At 43.8% G+C, this 21,671-nt stretch overlaps 1 protein-coding gene across 2 annotated transcripts in view; it reads left to right on the forward strand.

The window, feature by feature from the left end:
- The window catches only part of LOC106919086 (cell adhesion molecule DSCAML1-like), a 66,899-nt gene that overhangs the window by 40,757 nt on the left and 4,471 nt on the right, over positions 1-21,671 (forward strand). Inside the window, exons 6-30 of one of the 2 annotated variants that reach the window (XM_014989248.2) lie at positions 367-642; positions 752-1,048; positions 3,020-3,292; positions 4,282-4,566; positions 4,676-4,795; positions 4,886-5,062; positions 5,617-5,816; positions 6,227-6,323; positions 6,423-6,551; positions 6,641-6,808; positions 6,900-6,970; positions 7,878-8,118; positions 8,679-8,864; positions 10,994-11,149; positions 14,506-14,645; positions 17,039-17,192; positions 17,665-17,782; positions 17,894-18,057; positions 18,144-18,242; positions 18,490-18,678; positions 19,655-19,942; positions 20,048-20,203; positions 20,315-20,345; positions 21,267-21,385; positions 21,484-21,636. In XM_014989248.2, coding sequence (XP_014844734.2) covers positions 367-642; positions 752-1,048; positions 3,020-3,292; positions 4,282-4,566; positions 4,676-4,795; positions 4,886-5,062; positions 5,617-5,816; positions 6,227-6,323; positions 6,423-6,551; positions 6,641-6,808; positions 6,900-6,970; positions 7,878-8,118; positions 8,679-8,864; positions 10,994-11,149; positions 14,506-14,645; positions 17,039-17,192; positions 17,665-17,782; positions 17,894-18,057; positions 18,144-18,242; positions 18,490-18,678; positions 19,655-19,942; positions 20,048-20,203; positions 20,315-20,345; positions 21,267-21,385; positions 21,484-21,636 — 4,287 coding nt within the window. The remainder of the gene's footprint in view (positions 1-366; positions 643-751; positions 1,049-3,019; positions 3,293-4,281; positions 4,567-4,675; positions 4,796-4,885; positions 5,063-5,616; positions 5,817-6,226; positions 6,324-6,422; positions 6,552-6,640; positions 6,809-6,899; positions 6,971-7,877; positions 8,119-8,678; positions 8,865-10,993; positions 11,150-14,505; positions 14,646-17,038; positions 17,193-17,664; positions 17,783-17,893; positions 18,058-18,143; positions 18,243-18,489; positions 18,679-19,654; positions 19,943-20,047; positions 20,204-20,314; positions 20,346-21,266; positions 21,386-21,483; positions 21,637-21,671) is intronic. The other variant, XM_014989249.2, reaches the window with a different exon arrangement.

The raw sequence follows: 21,671 nt of genomic DNA on the forward strand, positions 1-21,671 counted from the left end.
ATTAAATGACAGAAGAACACATCAGATGCATCAGACTTTTATTTTTTGGAACTGGCCAATCCTTTTCAGGGTTGTTCAGGTGTAAAATTGGTAAATCTTCCAATTTCATATCACATAGTAAAACTTTTTTTTTTGTGAATTTTTACTCATAAAAATGAACATTTAAGAACTGTAATGTATGTATTGTCTTAATAGATTGGTTGTGTCATAATCATTTGATAGTGTTTACTTTCTATAAAGACAACATAAAAGATACAACTAAAAGAAATAGCTTTATTGTTCTGCTTTGCATGTCTGGTCTCACCTTCAGGAAGTTCATTCTGTCATCACATGCTTATTTTATTTTATTTTTTTTATGGTTTTCAGATCCACTGCGAGTGACGCTGTCTCCCAAGAACCTGAAAACAGGCATCAGCAGCACCCTGTTCTTCACCTGCACTGTGGAGGGTTCTCCAGAATACACCATCAGCTGGTACAGGAACACTGAACCTATTGTTCCCGACCAGCACATCTCCATACAGGGACAACACAACGACACGCTGCAGATCACTGCAGCTCAGAAGTTCCACTCCGGAGCCTACCAGTGCTTTGCTTCCCGAAAGGGCCACACAGCTCAGGACTTTTCCATTATTCTCTTAGAGGGTGCGTGGACAAAGGCCAGCAGGATGAGAGAGATGTCTACAAAAATGAATTGGTTTTAATCACGGCTTTTTTATTTCCATCTCCACTTTTCCTCTCTGTCCCCTCTCAGACGGTACTCCTCGTATTGTGTCTTCCTTCAGCGAGCGGGTGGTGAACCCCGGCGAGCCTTTCTCCCTCATGTGTGCTGCCAAAGGAGCCCCACCGCCCTCTATCACCTGGACTCTGGACGATGAGCCCGTGGTGCGAGATTCTACCTACAAGACCAGCCAGTACACCCTGTCCGACGGCCTGACTGTGTCTCACGTCAACGTCAGCAGTCCACTCATTCGAGACGGGGGAGTGTATCGTTGCGTCGCACGAAACTCGGCCGGTAGCGCCGAGTACCAAGCGCGCATAAACGTAAGAGGTGCCTGTCTGCTTTTCAATATAAATGCACTCACACCTGACTCTATACAAACATGCAGGGCTTAGATCAAAGCAAATATCATTATCTGTCTATCTATCTGTCTATCTATCTATCTATCTATCTATCTGTCTGTCTGTCTGTCTGTCTGTCTGTCTGTCTGTCTGTCTGTCTGTCTGTCTGTCTGTCTGTCTGTCTGTCTGTCTGTCTGTCTGTCTGTCTGTCTGTCTGTCTGTCTGTCTGTCTGTCTGTCTGTCTGTCTGTCTGTCTATCTATCTATCTATCTATCTATCTATCTATCTATCTATCTATCTATCTATCTATCTATCTATCTATCTATCTATCTATCTATCTATCTATCTATCTATCTATCTATCTATCTATCTATCTATCTAAAACTAAGTCCACCCTTGCTGCCTTTCTAATATTTAAAGGGAAAGCAGAAAGCATTTGTGTTTTACTGCAGTGCTAAGGCCAGAAGACGCTAGTAGACTTTAAGGAAGCAACTGTTGCTCTTCAACAAACTGAGAAAGGTTATGAAGCCATTTAACAACATTTTTAAATCCAACCTTTTAAGTTTTCCCAGTCAGAGTAAATTTTCTCCTAAATAAGATGCTCAGATCAATTATAAACAAAAAACCAGGAGCTTGAGGAACATGTTGCCTGTAAAAGTTTATGTCACCACATTTAGAGAAAGACTGAACAAGCTTGGCTTTTTTCTTAGGATTACCGGGCGAGAGCCTTTTCCCTGCAAAAAGATTACGGGAAAATATACTCGAGTTGCCGCAAGAAGAATGTATAACTCCATATTTGGCGAGAAACAAGCACGCCACGTCGGCACAAACTGGTGGTGGTGAAGTGATGATGTCAGCTTACTTTGCAGTGGAAAAAAGACTGTTGCATTCACCGAAACATATCGATGGGTCTGTAGGAAAGATGTATAAACACATTTGTTCTCATTTCAATATACCGAAGAGCAACAGAGGAGAAAGTCTACAAAAAACTACTTAACATGCAAGGGGTGTACTTAGTTTTTCTATAACTGTCAATACAGTCATGGAAGCACTCTTTTTTTTCCTGTGACTGTATCTACACTATGTTGCCAAAAGTTGCTCAACCATACAATCATTGAATTTGGTGTTAATCGTGTCCATGGCCACAGCTGCATAAAAGCCAGTCAGAGAGATTTGTGAAGGAATGGAGTTCAGCGACTGTCAGCATAGCGTCGTAGTTGGACGATTTGAAACAAGTGTGCTGGGGTACATAGTGTGCAGAGGTTGCCAACTCTCTGTAGGCTCAATTGCTTCAAAGTGTTTGTGGCCTTCAGCTCAAGGACTGTTCCAACACGACTGCACACCAGTACAATACCAAGGTCAGTAAAGATCAGTTTTCTCACTCCTGACTCCAACCAGACAGAATAAGTTTGGGATGGATTGTGGAGGAGATGGCAAGCTAAGTTCTCTTTTCCAGCATCTGTGTCTGACCACACAAATGCATTTCCACACTCCCAAACCTTGTGGAAAGCTGCCAAAGAAGAATTGAAGCTGATGCAGCTGGGGAGGATGTGTGGCATCATCTTAAACCCTAAAAAATGTCGCTCAAGTTCACATGTGCTGCATGGGATGACAGATGAGCAAATTTCTTTGGCAATATTGTGTATCTATCAAACTAATGTAGCTAGCTAGCTAGTTTTCTGTCTGTATTTACTCATTTAGATGCATTTTAAATCTGCTTAGGGTAATTAGATATTAACAAATATCCTCAGTCAGATTTTAGCAATGGGGGCATAACTAACCTTCCTCTCCACTTGTCAATTTGCCCCAATCACTCCATTCCTCAACTTTTATCTCTTCACCTTTCGTCCCCATTGGCTGCCCCTATGACCTCCGTCACCTCATCCGCCCTGTTCTCCTACTTTCGCGTCTGTCCCTGTGTCCTCCCTCCATCCCCTCCCTCTCTTCCCCGTGTCTCCAGGTCCGCCTCGAATTAGACCCATGCGAGATATCACAGCGGTGGCAGGCAGAAACACATATATAACATGCCGCGTGATTGGCTACCCGTACTACTCGATCAAGTGGCTGAAGGACGGCATGCAGCTGCCTGATAATCATCGTCAAGTGGTGTTTGAGAACGGCACCCTGAGGCTTACGGACGTGCAGAAGGGCGCCGATGAAGGGACCTACTTGTGTAGCGTTCTGATCCAGCCCCAAGTGTCAATCAACCAGACGGTCCATGTAACGGTTAAAGGTAAGAGTGAGGAGAGAATAGCGGAAATTATAAAAGTATCCAGGTTGTAGAACATGCTGTTTAGTGGCCAGTAAATAATCTGTGAAGCTCGGTATGGCATCATAAACTCTTTTTAAATAGAAATCTGTGGATATCTGCCAGAAAACTCAGAAGTGGTCATCACTGGTACATTTCAACATGATAGCTAAAACCTGTAGAAAACCTGTGGAATGAGCTAAAGAGAAGAGAGCATAAGATCACACACAGGACGGTGGATAATCTATTCTAAAGACTGTACAAAAAAGAACTAAGCTTTATTTGCAAAGTAGAATTGTACAACTTATTTTAACAACTATTAGCCGGTTCTCTGCATATCTGTACACAAATCAAGGGATAAATATTTGAATTTCCTTTTCGTTTGATCGCCATGGATACGTCACAGTTCAAGAATCTCTGGGATTAGTCTGATTGTGATGAACTCAGACCAATTATGACGCGTGCAATATTCCGACTTGCGACGGCGGCGTTATTTTTGATGCGGATCAGTGGCGTTTGCTGGTGTTCTTTTGTAAATTCGGGATGTTTGCGTCTTTATTTTGTTCAGCTCGACAGTCGGCTAACGATGGTAGCGCGGCAGCTGCAGAGGTGTTTAAGGGTGTGTGTGTGCGCGTGTGCCTGAGTGTGAGTGTGTCTCTGATTTAATTAGATGAATAATAATGAAGCCTAGATTAAATCCCCCAGATGTCTCAGCTGTAGTACCCCCACCTCAACCTCCATTGCTATGGCAACGGGATGACTTCCCCCAGCCAATTGGACTCAAACCAGAGCAGCTATTATGGGCTGCAGGAGACGGGGGAGCTGAAGGGAGGGTGGCAGCAAAGAAGGAGCCCACTGGCCAATGACCTTCTCTATCTCTTTCAGCATTGCTCCAGATGGCCACACTGCCACCCTTAGACATCTATCGCTGCCTTTATTCCTCTGATTCCATGTGCTCTTCCTGTCTCTCCCAGTGCCGCCACTCATCCAGCCCTTCGACATCCCCTCTACCTCAGTGGGGAAGCTCATGTACATCGCCTGCGTGGTGTCGTCCGGGGACATGCCCATACGCATCACCTGGCACAAAGACGGCCAGCTCATAGTGCCAGGCTCTGCCTCTGGCGTCGCAATCGAGACCAAAGAGTTCATGAGTTCCCTGCAGATCTCCAAGGTGACACTGAAGCACAACGGGAACTACACCTGCATCGCCAGCAACGCCGCAGCCACCGTCAGCTGGGAGAGACAGCTGATCGTCACCGGTGAGGCGCTTGAGCGAGGCATGGGTTGCCTCAAGCACGCAAAGGAAGCTGGCAGAGGAGGGGGGGGGCGATTGTTTCACCTTCTCTTCCTTTTCTGTCTGGCTTCCAGTGCCGCCACGTTTTGTGGTTCAGCCCAACAACCAGGACTGCATTTACGGCAAAGCCGGCGTTCTGAACTGCTCGGTGGAGGGTTATCCACCTCCAAAAGTCATGTGGAAACACGCCAAAGGTAAAAACGAGCCGTCGCCTCCTCCCGCAAACAGAAACAACCGAAGGTTTTTGACACGCTTCTCCGTGTGCTCTGTGATTTCACCTGCAGGTGTCGGAAACCCACAGCAGTACCACCCCGTCCCGCTCACCGGCCGCATCCAGATCATGTCGAACGGCTCCCTGCTTATCCGGCACGTCCTTGAGGATGACAGAGGGTACTACCTCTGTCAGGCCTCCAACGGCGTTGGCTCAGACATCAGTAAAAGCATGATCCTCACTGTCAAGAGTGAGTGCCAGTCAGATCTTCCATTGGCTCAAGTGCTTTTTTTTTCTACCACATCTCCTGGATTGTAACAGAGATCAGTCTTGTAAGATGCACTCGCGCCCCAGGCTATTTCGGCCTGCGCCGAACACGGCAAAAATCTCGTCTCTGTCCTGCGCACCCCTAACCGGGGGCATCTTAGTTATTGATTTTTGTGTTTCAGCTGTCAGTTTGCGTACCACTCAGTGTTTTGCGAGGAAAAGAGGCTGCTGAATTAGTGATAAAAACAAAACCACGGGATCCCCGTTCGATCAATAATCCACAAGTAAGCAAGAGAGGAGAAGGAAAGAGCAGAAGCCTTGCAGGAGGCGAGGAGGAAATAGGGAAATAGGGTGTGATGTAAGGGAGCCGCTGAGGCTTGAAGCGTGAAATGACAACAGGGAACGTAGAGGCAGAATAGCGATATCCATACATCTGTATTACAGCCACAGTTTCCAACACCACAGCCCCATTCCCTCATCTCATTACTCCATATAAAACTATTCATTACTGTGACACGTGTCTGTGGATCTGCTCAGTTCCCGCCATGATCACCAGCCACCCCAACACCACCATGGCGAGGAAGGGCCAGACCAAGGAGCTGAACTGCACAGCACGGGGCGAGCAGCCCATTATTATTCGCTGGGAGAGAGGAGACACGGTCATTGATGCAGAGAGGAACCCCCGGTACTCCATCACCATCAACAAGAAGGGAGATGAAGTCATCTCCACCCTGAAGGTAAGAACACAGACGCTGGGCTCCACTTTAAAGCTTTTGCAACAAACCGGAGGGGGGTTATTTGGAGCTGGATTTACAATACTTTAAAATAAAAAGCGTTTACAGAACTTTTCCACGTTTTGCCACGATTCAAACACATAATTTAGTGTATTTTAATTATTTAAATTTGGTCTCTAACTGTAGTTCATATAATTTGTTTGGGAAGCTTTAGAGATGCAGGTCAGGATATATTTTGCCCTCCACTGTGTGTTGCAGTGTTTCTACAAGGTTAACAAAAGTGTTTTTTGTCAAAAGAAGACCAGGCTGTTTTAACAACATTACATATTGTTTAAAAAGAAAACGTATCTTCACCCCAAGCTGGGATGTTAGTTTGAGGTGTGTGCTAACCTTTTTTCTGCTGTTTTTTCCAGCTGAACCCAGCCGAGCGAGGAGATTCTGTCTTCTTCTCCTGCCACGCCATCAACTCCTACGGAGAGGGCCGAGGGCTCATCCAACTCACGGTGCAAGGTTTGTTTTTCATTGTTTTCATATCTCAGTAACATTATTATTGCTGTATGTATGGATACGATTCCTTATGCACATTCCTTTTCCTCCCCGCTTTTACAGAACCACCGGATCCTCCTGAGCTGGAAGTGAGGGAGGTGAAGGACAGAAGCATGAACCTGCGCTGGATCCAAAGGTTCGACGGCAACAGCATCATCACCAGCTACGATATTGAGTACAAGAATAAATCAGGTAAAACAGCTCAGATTTGTGCCTCCGAGTGTTTTTTTTTTTTTCTGTACAGATTTTTAAAATACCAAAACTCTGCTCATGTTCGACAGACTCTTGGGATCACATGTACACAACCAGGAACATCTCCCCTACAAACAATCAAGCCAACATTGTGGAGCTGCATCCAGCGTGCGTTTACAGCATCCGCATGTACTCGTATAACAAAATCGGACGCAGCCTCCCCAGCAAAGAGCTCACTATCAGCACTGAGGAAGCGCGTACGTTCTTCCCACGTTTTCTGATGTTTTCTGCTTGTTTGCTGTGTTTGGCTCAGATTTTTCAGTCTGACAATAAATTCTGCTCAAACAGCACCTGATGGGCCCCCGATGGAGGTTGTCCTCCAGCCGATGACGTCTCAGAGCATTCGAGTCACATGGAGGGTAAAAATCATGATTCTTTTTAGTCTGTGAATAACTTTTAGACAAACTTAGCTCTATCTTCATTGCAGTTTCCAAGAACCGACTTTCCCCCCTGAAAACTACAAAACTTCTGGAAAAAGAAATCTTAAAACTTATGGTTTTAGTCATTTAGTCAGAGCCACATGTTTTAACTAAATGTGTTGAAGATAATTATATTTTGCAGAATTTTGCATGTTTCGCTGTTTACTGGGGATTTACTCCTTAAGAGACACTGAACACAAGTTCATATTGAGGCAGATTTGTTTTACATGTTTTATTAAGTAAACAGTAAAGCCATTGCTCAGATTTTTGCTGTGATAAATATTGTCTTATTTAGTTTTCATGTGTTTTAATTGTATGCTTAAAAAAACGACGTTTTTTTGAGCTGCAAAAATGGCTCTGAAAATGTATCAAATTTTGAAGAGTTGATGTTGACACTTCTGACGACTAATGCCAGGCAAATTCTGGACTGTCGCTGATGGAGACTATGGAGACTATGGTCATAATTTATTGGCAATTGATCATAATTTATTGGCCATTTATCCACCTACCTTTCTAGAAATAGCCAAGTGTTTAATGAGCTTCAGATCTGGGATAAAAAAAAAACAGGATTTCTGTTTTTTGTAAAACAGAGATCCTTCATTCTGGATCAACAGACTTTTCCTGCAGTGTTGGAGGAAGTTGCTCTTTCTACCCAAACAACGTTTTTATGATTCAATGGATCATGCGTTTGAAGTGAATTCACACTTCATTGCTCGTAGATGAAATGCTCGAAGAATAGACTTAGGAAAAAGAAAACCTAACCCAGATAAGGCATAACTCAGAGTACGAATGTTCCTGTACTCTTTCTTCTCCAAAACAATCACCTTCTTTCCTCCGAAACATCTAGGCCCCCAAGAAGGAACTGCAGAACGGGGTTATCCGAGGCTATCAGATCGGCTACAGAGAGAACGGGCCTGGCAGCAACGGCCAGTACAGCATCGTGGAGATGAAAGCGACGGGGGACAGCGAGGTGTACACCTTGGACAACCTGAAGAAGTTCGCTCAGTACGGCGTGGTCGTCCAGGCTTTCAACAGAGCTGGAACTGGACCGTCCAGTACCGAGATCAACGCCACCACACTGGAAGACGGTACGACCATTAGGTGGTAAAACGAGGATGGAGGGAGGAGAAGAGAATGAAAAAAGCTTTCCTCTTAAAGTGTCTCGTTTAAAATAGTTCTTCGCTGACTCCTGCTGTCTGATTGAAAAGTAATGGCAGACACCCTGAGTGGCAGTTATTGTCTCTAAGTGTGAGGCCTGCAGCCATCTGCTAGATTGAAGATGTGTGAATAGTTTCTTACTTAAGATTTTATTCTCCATATCGCCACTCATCTGCGTTTCAGTGTCTTGGGTTTAACCATTTCATGATTAACGTTGCTCTCTTAATGCCCTTTCTGCCTTCCATCAACCCCCACTTCTTGTTCTCTCTAAAAGCTGCAAATTAGCAACCATTAAATTTGGGTCAATTTGAACATATTAGGCTGATTTGTTTTAACAATGTCTGCGGTTGGAGATCTTTTCAGGGTTTCGTCTGCCAGATCTTTGTGGGCGCACAGTCTGAACTTCTGAAACAAACCCAGTATTTTATTTTATGTCAAGTAGAACTCCACGGTTCGCCTGTTTTTATTTTTATTTTTTTTGCTTTTGCAGTGCCGAGCGAGCCCCCACAGAACGTGAGAGCAATCTCGGTGACGTCGGACGAGGCGGTGATCACGTGGTCGGAGCCGCCGCGCATGACGCTGCACGGCGTGCTGAAAGGCTATCGGGTCGTGTTTTGGTCCCTCTTCCCCGACGGAGGTGGGTGCTGTGGGGGCCGGGCCCAGTGGCCGATGCAGAGTAATTATCACCTATCTCATTCTAAAATTCACCAAATATTCATCCTCATAGTCACGTGCCTCTGTGTCAGTGCTGTGAGCTTGTGTTTGTTTACCTTCCTCATGAAGCATCTTTTGTTTCGTTGCACGTGTTTCTATGCAGTGTCTTGCAAACGAGAACAGGTTTAGCTTTTTTCACATTTTTTTAAGCCTCAATTTATTTTCTTGGGATTTTCTTGGGATTAGACCAAAACAGTGGGGAAAAAAAAAAAAAAAACGTCACAGGACAGAGAGCGACACACACACACTCAAAGCAAAGGGCAGTTTAGAGAGGCCAGTTAACCTGACATGCATGTCGTTGAACACTGAGTCAGCCCACAAATCCATAGGAATGAATGCCATCTAAACTCAGCACAATGAGTCATTCAAGTCTCATTTTTGCAAGGAAAAATGCTGAACAAGAAAGAAAACATGTGGATTTTCAATCGCTATTGGCGACGCAATCCTTATCAATACCATCGTTGACTTATGATGTAATACCATGCAGCCCTAGTACAAATGATCTTGCAAGGCACTGCACATGTTTGTACAAAATAAATATATGCATATATGTATATTTATTTTTATTTATATAAATATTGATATATGTGGTATATATACATCTATATATATATATATATATATATATATATATATATATATATATATATTAGAGGTGTGCCGATCGATCGGTCACCGATCATAATCGGGCCGATTTTCGTGAAAAAGTGCATGATCGGTGATCGGCGATCATTGGCTCTTGTTGCCGATACCGATCATCTCATTTCCAACCTGCCTGTGCAGCTGGTCTCCTCTTTCCTTCACACTGCGCAAACGCGCAGCAACAAATCCTAAGCGATGTGGATATATAACACACTGAGTGAATGGGGAAGTTTGCGTGTTGCGGCGGAAAATTGAAGCACGTCAAAATGCATCAACACAACGAAGCTAATACGACATAAAAACAATGAGATACTTGACGGAGTTTGGCTACATCGAGGCTCACTGCAGTAAAAAAGACATACGGAGGATCAGATAGCAGGTAAAGCAGCGCACAGCTACAAACACTCACCCGGATTAGCATGACAGTCAGAAAGCTAAACAAATAACCCGCAAAATTATTTAAGTCTTCGAGCTGCGATGTAAGACGCTGGTTCTGCTCTCGCTGTTGAACCGCTGCTACAGGTAGTAATATCTGACAGACGGAGCTTCGCTTCTGCTCCACCTGGTAGTGACTCTCACACCGAACCTCTGCTTAAAGCTGCAGCATCTAACTAAAAAAATACATTTTACATACGTATTAAAACTTTCGCTGTCCTAACATGAGACAGATAATCTCTAAAAAAAATAATCGATCTCCTCCCTGTTCTGCATAATTACTCCGCTCAGTCAGAAACAGCCAATCAGAGCTAGCAGTAATCAGCTAGCCGCCATGCTAACAGGAAGTTTTCATTCAGTAAATCTGGACTGTTTATTGTAATGGAACCTGTTTTTGCCTTTGAATGTTAAGTTTTATACTTGAACTTCTTGGCAATGTTGAGAGGTTTTATTTTGGCTCTTTGTATTATTTAGCCTCTTCAGCGCCTTCATATGTTATCAGAATGTTAAAGATAGTATTATCAATAGCAGTACAATTTGCACAATGCCTGTTTTGTTTAGTTTTCTTCTTGAAAAAAGTTATTAAAAACAAGTTTTTGTCTAAATTAAGGTGAATTCATGGTTCCTTTTTCCACATAATGTAACCGGTAGGGTTTATGATAAAAAAAAAAAAAAAATAGTAATTATGTGATCGGTATCGGTGATCGGTATCGGTGTATCGGCCCTCATGGGTGATCGGTATCGGTATCGGCAGGAAAAAACCTGATCGGCACATCTCTAATATATATATATATTTTTTTATTATTATTATTATTATCATTTCCCCCCTGAAATTATGTTTTTGCAAGGAAATTGAATGTTAACTGTTTATCACCATCCTAGCTTGCTTAGAGCAATTCTGCATTGATTACAGTCCTTCTGATAAGAATTTCTGCTAAAAACAAAATAAAAATAGCTGCAGGTGACGAACACGCACGTTTTTCCGCTCTCTCTTTTTTATTTTTTTTGCCTCAGAATGGGGAGAGATGCAGAACATCACCACCACACGCGAACAGGTGGAGCTGCGGGGGCTGGAGAAGTTCACCAACTACAGCGTTCAGGTTCTGGCCTACACGCAGGCCGGCGACGGAGTCCGCAGCAACGTCCTGTACATCCAAACGCGCGAGGACCGTGAGTGTGCATTTTCTAATTTATTTGTCTAAACACTCTGCGTAAGTCAAGAGACGCGTTGAATAGGAGGCAGTAACAAAAAAGCGAGCTGTGTGGTATCTAGCCCACGACAAAAGCCCATTTGTGTTGGGAAGCTCCATTAGCGGTGCTAATGAGAATTAAGAGGCTTTGGGTCCACGGCTCCAGGCTGAGGGGGGGGCTGGAGGTGGGAACGAGGGGGGTGGAGAAGGAGCAGGAGGAGCATCCAGCATCCAGGAGTCAGCCATCAGCCCCGGCCCTCATCCGCTCCTGCCACAGGCGCAAGGATTAACTCTGCATGGATTAGAGAGAATTAATTTTGTGCTTACACCATTGGAGGCGGGATTACAGCCAGATCCATGTCTCTTTATAAAGAGGGAGGAGGAACACAGTGGATTGAAGATGCAAAGATAGAAAACTGATCACTCGGTCGTCTTGGCTGAGTGACAAAAAAAAAAAAAAGCAACAGAGACAAATTGAGATGAAGACTTTCTCTTTCTGAAGAGATGAAATAAAGAGTCCTTTGTAATTTGCATTTGTTTGGGCTGTGACACATCCTCCCCTGATTGACACACCAGCGCATACTGCATCCATAATGGGGCTGTTAATGCAGCACTGCTGCGCCTCTCATCTTCATCATCATTTTGGTTGTGCTAGCCGTGCGTAGCAGACAGTCCGCCGGTCTGTCTGGAGTCTGGGGCAGATTTTGGGCACCAGATGGGACTTATCTTTCCCCTCTCACTCTCTCTCTCTCTCTATCTGCCACTCCTACTTTGACATGGCGGTCCAGTTACGATAATGATCGCTGGCTGCTCTGTGATCAGTCCCGTTGGAGACACGGCTACCATTCTCCCCTGGACTTGATCCCCGCCTCCCTCCTCTGAGCGCTCCCCCGCTGCATCAACACTTTTAGTTAATGTTGTTTTCATGCTGACTGATGTCATGTGTGGGGTTGAGGAGTCAAAGGGGTATAAGTTGGGTGAATGGCCAGATCGGGGGGCCTCTTGGAGGATAAAAAGAAGAACTGGGGGATGGATTTATGGGGCTGGGTCTCCTTCTATAAACCCCAGATGAGGCCCACTGTCAGACTTGAGTTATATTTATGGAGCAGATTGAATAGGCTTGATTGGTAGCGCCATATACTGTACGATCAATGTGAAAAGCAGCTTCTTTTGTTCTCCTTTCTGAAGCATTTCAATGTCCTGATGCGTTTTTGTAAAGTGCGACTCCTTCCCTAAGCGCCTTCTTGAATCATTATCTTGTAATCAGCATTAAGCAGCGTCCAGTGTCAAGCTGAAGTGGCTAGCGGCGGATCAGACACTAACGTCTAATCTGTTTGTGAGCGCGAGAATTAAGAGAACGCTGGGTGTCACAGAGTCAGAACTGCTGACCAGCGTCTGAAAGAACATATGTCACCGCCGTCCACCCGAACCGAGTCCTTCCAAGTCCTCCCAGAGCGGCTTAGTGTGGGATAAGACGACCAATCTGCAAACAAGCCTGCTCACTTTAACAGCCATCCCAACGAGCGATCACACACAGGGCAGGCCTGGATAATAAGCAAAGCATGCTGCTGTGTGGAGGCCCTCCAGGCCACAGGAGGTCTTCAGAAGAGCCTATTTTAATTATGTTAGCAGTGATGTAATGCAAGTGTTGAGATTCAGTCAGTGTTTCCACAGTGTCACATATGGACAGTTCTTTCTTGCAATTTTCTTGTAACATAGATTTTATTTTATACATAGTGTTTGATTAGAAGCAAAAAGACACTTTTGCCAATGTAATGTGTCCTCAAGTGTTTAAAAAAACAGTAAAAAGAAGAAACGATTTATAAATATCCTATGGCACAAATCTATTTTCAAGGTGGCAACAAGTTAAATGAGTCATTCATTAGTAAATGATTGCAGCTACAGGCTTAGCAGCAACTTGATAAAAACTATGAATTTAGTATATTTTCATAACCTCATATTGTTATGTTGATTGATTGATAGGCCATCTATACAAACCATTTCCTGACTATCACAGCTAGAATATGTCCATTGACAGCAGTTGTTTTAGGTTGCAAAGCCGAACAGTTTTGACTTGGAACAATAACACTTTTGCTAACCTAGCAAGTGTGACTTTAGCATTACCACCGACACTAAGCCAGCTAATCTAAATTTACCCATTTGCACATATTATGATGGTTATTCAGCTTCAATGCACCACAAATCTGGAACAAGCTTCAAAAAACCTGCAAAACAGCTGAAACACGAGTTCCTTTAAATCTAGACTGAAACTCACCTGTTTAGAGTTGCTTTTGAAACCTAATCATGAAACATTAATCAATAATCTGATGTAGAAAATATAATGTTGACTGTGTGTTCTATGACTTTGTACTTTTGTTTTTCTTATGATTTAAACCACGTTAAATGCCTTGCTCCTGAAAGCTGCAATACAAATACAATTTGAGTGATATTAATTTTTACTAAGTTGATGTATTTATTCATAGCACAACTCAAATAAACATGTCTGGTTCTCTATTGGACAACAAATGACAACAATGCTCGACCGAACCAACATGTCAGTAAAATTCTAACCAAAAGTTACATTTGCTACCAGAACAAATGGTAAAAATGATTAGTAGAAGTTTTTACCCATTCTTGAATTTTAGATTTACAAACCAATGTGGCTGATTACAACCACATTGTTTATTTTTATTATTATTTTAGTAGTTAATATCTGTTAACCTTGTAAATTACTTTTTTATAATGCTTTGTACATTTTGTGAGTTTGTAATTAAATGGAAGTGATGTGACAACATTATTTGGAGAAATATGCACGTTACTAATATCTCCTGGTAAAACAAAAAGTATGGAGCTAAACAATGGCCAAAAATATAAATGCATACAAAGTTTTATACATTTTAACTTTTTTTTTCCAGTGGCCCTAATCCTCTTCCGTATTTCCACACAATAAATGTATGCATATATATAGACTAGAATACATGCATAATACTGTATCTTTTCCACTGTGGACACTATTGCTGAACCAAATGAGTGAGTTAGAGAAATGACTGCATATGTGCTCTTTATTTATCTACTTATTTATTTAGGTTTAGGTATCTCATGGTATCTTCACCAGTGAACTAAAGACAGCTTAATGTACAAAGCAACGTTGATCAAGATGGTCAAATCATAAGTGATGTCTTTGATCCTCTGGTGGCCTCCAAGTCAAATGCTGCTTCTGGCCGCATAAAGCCCTCAGCAACCTCTGAGCATGCATACTCATGCGCACATATGCATATGCATTCCTGCGTGTGCTAATGCTGCTCTCTGTTTTTTTTTGGGGGGTTTTTTCTGCAGTTCCCGGCCCACCAGCCGGCATCAAGGCAGTTCCTTCCTCTCCAAGCAGCGTGGTCGTGTCCTGGTTACCGCCGCTCAAACCAAATGGTGTGATCCGCAAGTACACCATTTACTGCTCCAGTCCAGGGTCTGGGCAGCCGGTGAGTCCTTCCTCTATGGGGGTCAATAAAAAAATGGTTCCGTTGCTTGTAAAAGCGAGTTGATAAAATCAGCCAAAGGAAATGATTCATTTGTCACCACTATAATTAATTGAACCTTTGGGTGTGTGTGTGTGTGTGTGTGTGTGTGTGTGTGTGTGTGTGTGTGTGTGTGTGTGTGTGTGTGTGTGTGTGTGTGTGTATATCTTTGCGCATGTCTGTCTTTCACTGTGTTTGCACCATTGCTTTATTTCCTGCCCTCCCAGATGAACAGATGAGGTTGTCTTGGCAACGTGATGAGACGTAGATATGCAAATGAGGCTGAGAACAAGCTCACACATGCAGACTGCCGCATCAGAAACACACACACACACACACACACACGCATACACACACATCACATTTTAGCATTTTCTATTTATACACGTATTGTGGAGCGTTTTCAATTTTGGCTAGATTATGTGCACATAAACAGCAAAGCACGCAGCGAAGTCTGATATAAGGAATGGATCTCACTTTCTTATTATTCGCAAATATTCCTCCCTCCTTGTGCATGAGTGCCATGTAAATGAGCATGGGCAGGAAAGGGAGGGAAGGAAAGGCAGGAGGAGGGGGAAGAGGAGGCTGAGAGGGAAAAAGAGGCACACTGATAGAGGTAGGGAGACACCACAGGGAAATAGGGGAAAAAAGAGAGGGATGGAGGGAGGACAGGCAGGGTGGAAGGGAGGAGTAGCGGAGGGTATCAGTCACATCGAGATGAGAGTGCTTCTGTCCGTCTTTTCATTATCTCCCTGTATCACTCCCTGGATCACCACAACACCACCTCAACGCTGGAGGAATGTTCGAACCCCCCTGCACACACACACACACGCACACACACACGCACATATATCTCCCCCCTTTCTGTCCATCCATCCTCTCCTCTTCACCAAGTAACACAGTGAGGGACAGAGGAGAGAAAAGGAAAGGCAAGCGGTGAAGGAAATGAAGATTAACGCTGAGAGATAAACCAGTCAAAGAAATAAAAACAGAAAGAGCTACGAGTTGTTTTTTAGACAAGCTATTACAGGGTTTTGTGTGTGTGTGTGTGTGCGTGCGTGTGTGTGTGTGTGTGTGAATATAAGTAAATGTTCACCTTTTAAAATGTTTCTTAGTGAGTCTAATGGTAGATTAAACAGTAATATTTTAGTGCTGAAGACTTGGACTGTTCTTACAGTTTCATCTTTCAGATACTCTTGTGTGTCTATTTATCATCTATTTCTACCTTTTTAATGAAAACATGAGTGAATTTTGTACAAAAAAGAAAATTTATACTCCTAAATGTGTCAGAAAAATGATTTTGACCATATAACAAATAATGAAGAGGCATTCTGATAATGTCTCTTATTGTTGTTTCTTATTTCTTCCAGCTTGTGTAGTAGACAGGCAAGTTAAAAAAAAAAGTTAAAACAAAGCTCTTACATTAACATCAGGGAGCAATTATATTCAAAAATACTATGTACTTGGAAAAAGTATTGAATTTGAGATTTTTTTTCCATCAGGGTGATATTTCTGCCAACATATTCTATTACTAACAGAACTGTGCTATGCCGAGTGTGTTTTCTGACCCAACAATTAACAAAGACAAGTGATTCACTCATTGCAGAATTATGACATAATGAAGCGATCAATCGAATTGCAATCCATCGTCAAACAGCCCTGAACGGTTTTCTGTCTGCAGCATTCAGAGAATCCAACCATGCACAGAAATGGCTGCATCTCCTGTGGCATTCAGTCGGTAAACTCAGTACAGCGACATGTGTTCTTCTGTTATGCCTTTTGTAGAACACAGTCTTCTAGATAGCGTATCCTATCTAATATCTGTGCTCTAGTTCTAAATAAAGTTGACTGACTTTTGAATTCTCACCTTGTGATAAAGCAAACACCGACATGCCGATACCGATTTGTGGTTTTCTCTGAGGCCTAAACGATCGACTCTGACTTCTGATTTTGACCAATTCTTTTTTTAGATAAAACATGCACATTTGCTCTGTTTTAGTTTAATAGTTTAAGTAACAAACACTTACCATGAAGGAATACAAGCGCCGCATGACAAAGGATGTTTATTTATTAAAGCATAAACTCATAATGTGGATTTAATTGAAATATAAACAAGTTGAATCAAACTGCATGCTGTTTGCTGAGCCAGTTGTAGACTGACAATGGCAGAGATTTCTTAGTTTTTATACCTTTAAAAAACTGGAAGAAAATAATGTTTGAATTTTCCCATATGGTCTCGTGACACGTGTCAAACCAAACCTAAATTCTGACTTGCTCGGGTGTTTGTTTCACTGAGCCTGTCCTTTTGCGGCGCTGCGAGGGCCTGCTAACATGACATGGCGTGCTCTCGTTCCCAGGCGCCCAGCGAGTACGAGGCCAACCCCCAGATGCTCTTTTACCGTATCACGCACCTCAGCCGCGGCAAACAGTACCACATCTGGGCCGCAGCCGTGACGACCGCCGGCCGCGGCAACATCAGCTCAAAGGTCACGGTGGAGCCTGCTGGGAAAGGTGGGTCCTTCAGGCGAGCCCCATGGCGGAGGAGACGTGTAAAGAGAGGCTGTGTAAAGGTTACGAGGGAGATCTCCTGCACACCAGTCACTTTCATCCCTCTGCCGTCTCCTCTCCCGTCTTCTTTTCCTGGCTATTGATTGACAGCTGCGGTATCGATTGAGTCGTGGGCACGTTGCAAGGAATGCTGTTGTTAATTATGTGGTGATGAACAGGGGCTATCTAGTAAAATGACCCCCGGGGAGAGAGAAAGTAGGCAGGGATCAATCGAAGGGAGGATCTATGGAGAAAAAATAGACCGAACCAAGTGGCTTGAGGAGGGGGGGGCTGCACTGAAAAACTCCCTTTTTTTATTCCTTCTGCTGCAAGTGAAGGCCTTTCCCTCCAGGCGGTTCAGACCAGGAAACGGCACACACAGACGGACTTTGCAGTCCGTGTCAAAGGCTGAAGTGTTTCTCGTCTGTCTCTACAGTCCCGGCAAAAATCCTCTCCTTCGGGGGCACGGTGACCACGCCCTGGATGAAGGAAGTCCGTCTGCCCTGCAGCTCGGTCGGCGAGCCCGCTCCCACCATTAAATGGACCAAAGACAGGTCAGAGCCCTCAAACACAACTCGCGTCTGAGCCATGACTCACTCGGATTGACGCTGCTGCCGCTTCAGGAGGGAAACTGAAAATAATAACTCCTCCTCTCCTCTCATCAGCGAGGATTCTGCCGTCCCAGTGACAGCCGACGGTCAGCGGCAGATCTTGTCCAATGGCACGCTGGTGCTGCGTTCGGTCAAAGCCGAGGATTCCGGGTACTACACCTGCACGGCGACTAACACCCTGGGCTTTGACACCATCATTGTGAATCTGGTGGTGCAAGGTGAGAAGAAGCGGCTTTCCTTGACTTGCTAGCTGAAGGTGGCTATATGGAGTCTGAACGCTGAACCGGTGTGTTTCTGTTTGCAGTTCCTCCTGACCAGCCTCGTCTGACCGTCTCCACCACCTCCACCTCCTCCATCACCCTGGCTTGGATTCCAGGGGACAATGGAGGAAGCTCCATCAGAGGTACCTCCCCTGCTGGTCCGCTTGTTCATTCTTTACAATTACTCTTAAGACAAAGGTTTCTCCTGAGATGATTTTTTCTGCCAGTTTCACACTCTTGAAGTGAGTTACATTTGAAAACCAGTGCTTGTAGTGAATCCTGTACTGACTGCATCGATTCCAAGCTCGCTGTCGCCTCCTGGTGTCCAAACATTGCAACTTCAGCTGGATCATTGGCTTCATTGAGAAAAACTGTGCTGTGCGCCTGCAGGATTTGTGCTGCAGTATTCTGTGGACAACACAGAGGAGTGGAGGGATGTGTTCATCAGCTCCAGCGAGCGCTCCTTCAGGCTGGACAATCTGCGCTGCGGAACGTGGTACAAAGTCAAGCTGGCAGCCAAGAACAGCGTCGGCTCGGGCCGCATCAGTGAGATCATCGAGGCCAAGACGCACGGGAGAGGTGAGAGGAGCAGTTTGACAATAAAGTCTCAAGCAGCAAATTGATAATGAATAATTACAACTATAAAAAAAATATTTTTAAGAAACACAAATGTGGGTTTACTGAAGAGTATCTTGTTTTCAAAGGTACTTTTAATCTGACAAACGACGAGACGGGTATGTTGATTTTGTGAATATGACGGTAAAGTTCTAATTTGGGAAGTTAAAGATTTTTTTAGGACAATCTGTCACTGCGAAAACTGTTGAGCCAACAATAACACTGCTATTATTGACTAATACTAATATTTTTAAACAACTGCTGATTCCAAGATCACAATTTTTCCAAGATCTGAAAGTAGACGCCTACCATCTCCCTGAAATGAAAGAAAAATCATCAGAAACGTTTTACAGTCTAATTAAGTAAAGAGAGCATCTTTAGAGGAGTCAGTTTGAGTCTACAAACACTTACACCCTCTCTCAAGCGTGGTGGTGGTGGAGTGTCATCCTTCTGGGTGTTTTGTTTTGCTGCCATTTATGGTGTTTTGCTAAAAAGTGGACAAATCCTGAAGACGGAGGAATAACTCCAACTCTTTCAGCTTCTTCTTAAATCCACAGCAAAGCTGACAGAGCTGCGAAAGGTTAAGGTTCAGTAACGGCCTCAACCTTAATTTTGTTGAAAACATGATGATCGTTCATAAAAGCCTCTGTAAATTAGCACTGCTGAGAGATGTCAGATATGCAGAATTAAGCCAGAAGTGTTGATGGCTACAAAACGTGCAACTTGCTGAAAGATATTTATCCAGATATTCCTGGGGCTGTATGCATATATATGAGCCTGTTTTTAGAGATTTGTGAAAATCTACACTAAATTCTGATATCAAATTCATGCTAATGCTGAGTGGATGTGACCTTGCCACCAGCCTTGTTCACAGCATATGCTTACCAAGCCTCAGCCTGTTTCTCATCTGCTGCTTTCTGGTGTCGCCTTCTCCCTCCAGAGCCGGTGTTCAACAAGGACCAGCCGCTGCTCACCCACATCAACTCCACCCACGCGGGACTCAACCTGCAGGGCTGGACCAGTGGCGGCTGCCCCATCACTGACCTGATGCTGGACTTCAGGCCCAAAGGCACCTGGGCCTGGCAGAGCCTGAAGGCCAACACCACCAACCAGCTGTTCCTCAGCGAGCTTCGCGAGGCCACATGGTACGAGCTCAAAATGAAGGCCTGCAACAGCGCTGGCTGCGGAAACCAGACCTCCCAGTTTGCTACCACCGACTATGACGGCAGTGAGTGGTTTTTCTTTTTTTTTTTTTTCCTCCTTTGTTTTCCTTTTCTCCTTCCTGTCTCTGAATTTCAACTACTCTGGTGCTATTTCTCCCAACTCTCCTCAGGTACGATCCCCCCCATTAAATCTGCCCGCGGAGAGGGGGACGACGTGAAAAAGCTGTTCTCCATCGGCTCTCCCGTCATCCTGGTCACTCTGGGCGTGGCTCTGCTCTTCATCATCCGTAAGAAACGCAAAGAGAAGAGGCTTAAACGGCTCAGGGGTAAGAGATGGAAGAGATAAATCTGTTGAATAGATTATTGCAGCACTGCGCTAAGATGCGCAGATTATAGTCGAGGCTAACAGCAAGCTAATTAAGTCACTCTCATTACAGATGCTAAGAGCCTGGCTGAGATGCTGATCAGGTGAGACTTATTTTTTATAACAACGGCACAATGTATTCTTAATATATTCTATAGTTATGAACAAAATGTGACGACCACAAAATCAACGAAAGACGTGCATGACTGTGGAGAACTGTGATGCACCTACATCACTTCCAGCGCAATCAATATGCTTCAGATTAGTGAATTAAATTGTTAGTATATGTTCTGTGGAGGCCTGAGAAAAGTTTTTGTTCTAAAACTTTGTGAACAAACGTAGTGAATATCAATATTAACTCTGCAGAAGAATGAAAGAAATATAATGAAGCAAAACGTTGAAAGAAAGCCATATAATATATATATAACTTTAAAAAAAAACAGTTTAAAAAGGAGCTTATTGGGAAATCCTATGTTGCATAGGATGGGAGTCTCAAAGACCAAAAATGCGCTCGATGACATTAAAAACGTATAAATAATTGTACATTTAGGGTTGAGAATGTGAGATTTAAGTGAGTATGAGAGGGACAGGAAGTCACAAAATCTTGTATATCCTTCCTGCCACTTTTCCAACAAATAATGTAAAATTTTATGTCAATGTTCCTGATAATTGTTTTTCTTGTTTTTCTTTTTTGTCTGTTGGAAATAAATTAAAAATGAAACGACGCTCTTTTCAGACGAGCCTGAAACTGCCATGTTTTTTTGGCTACCAGTAAAATGCTAATTGTGGAATAAAACTTCATCTGTAATGGTGAAACATGGTTGATCAGATAGAAGGTAGAAGGAAGGAAACGCAGGTCAATCCAGAACACTGATTCCTGCAACACAGAACTAAAACGAAACGGTTAGGATCAAAGCATATTCAGACCTAAATCTAATTGAGAATATGTTGCAAGATTTAAAAATGTATGCTTTATATCGACTCTGCATGCAACACTTGACACCATCGTGTGTTTATGTGCCCAGCAAGAACAATCGCAGCATAGACACGCCGGTGAAGGGCCCTCCGCAAGGGCCGAGGCTCCACATCGACATTCCCCGAGTCCAGCTGCTCATCGAGGACAAGGAGGGAATCAAGCAGATAGGCAAGTCACTGGATAACAGGACGTTAAAATCATCTGTCCTGATGGTCAGTTTTACAGCAGGAGTGTCTAAAAACTGCATTTCCGTGGGTCTGCGGCAGGAGAGGACAAGGCAGCGGTGCCGGTGACGGACACCGAGTTCAGCCAGTCGGTGAATCCGCAGAACTTCTGCACAGGCGTGTCTCTGCACCACCAGGCCCTGATCCAGAATTCAGGACCTCTGATTGACATGTCGGACATCCGGCCTGGCACAAGTGAGCTCGCCTCGTGTTTTTATGCTCGGACGTCT

Source organism: Poecilia mexicana, unplaced genomic scaffold (genome assembly GCF_051168715.1).
Source record: "Poecilia mexicana isolate PSO_F unplaced genomic scaffold, ASM5116871v1 scaffold_14, whole genome shotgun sequence".
NCBI lineage: Eukaryota > Metazoa > Chordata > Actinopteri > Cyprinodontiformes > Poeciliidae > Poecilia > Poecilia mexicana.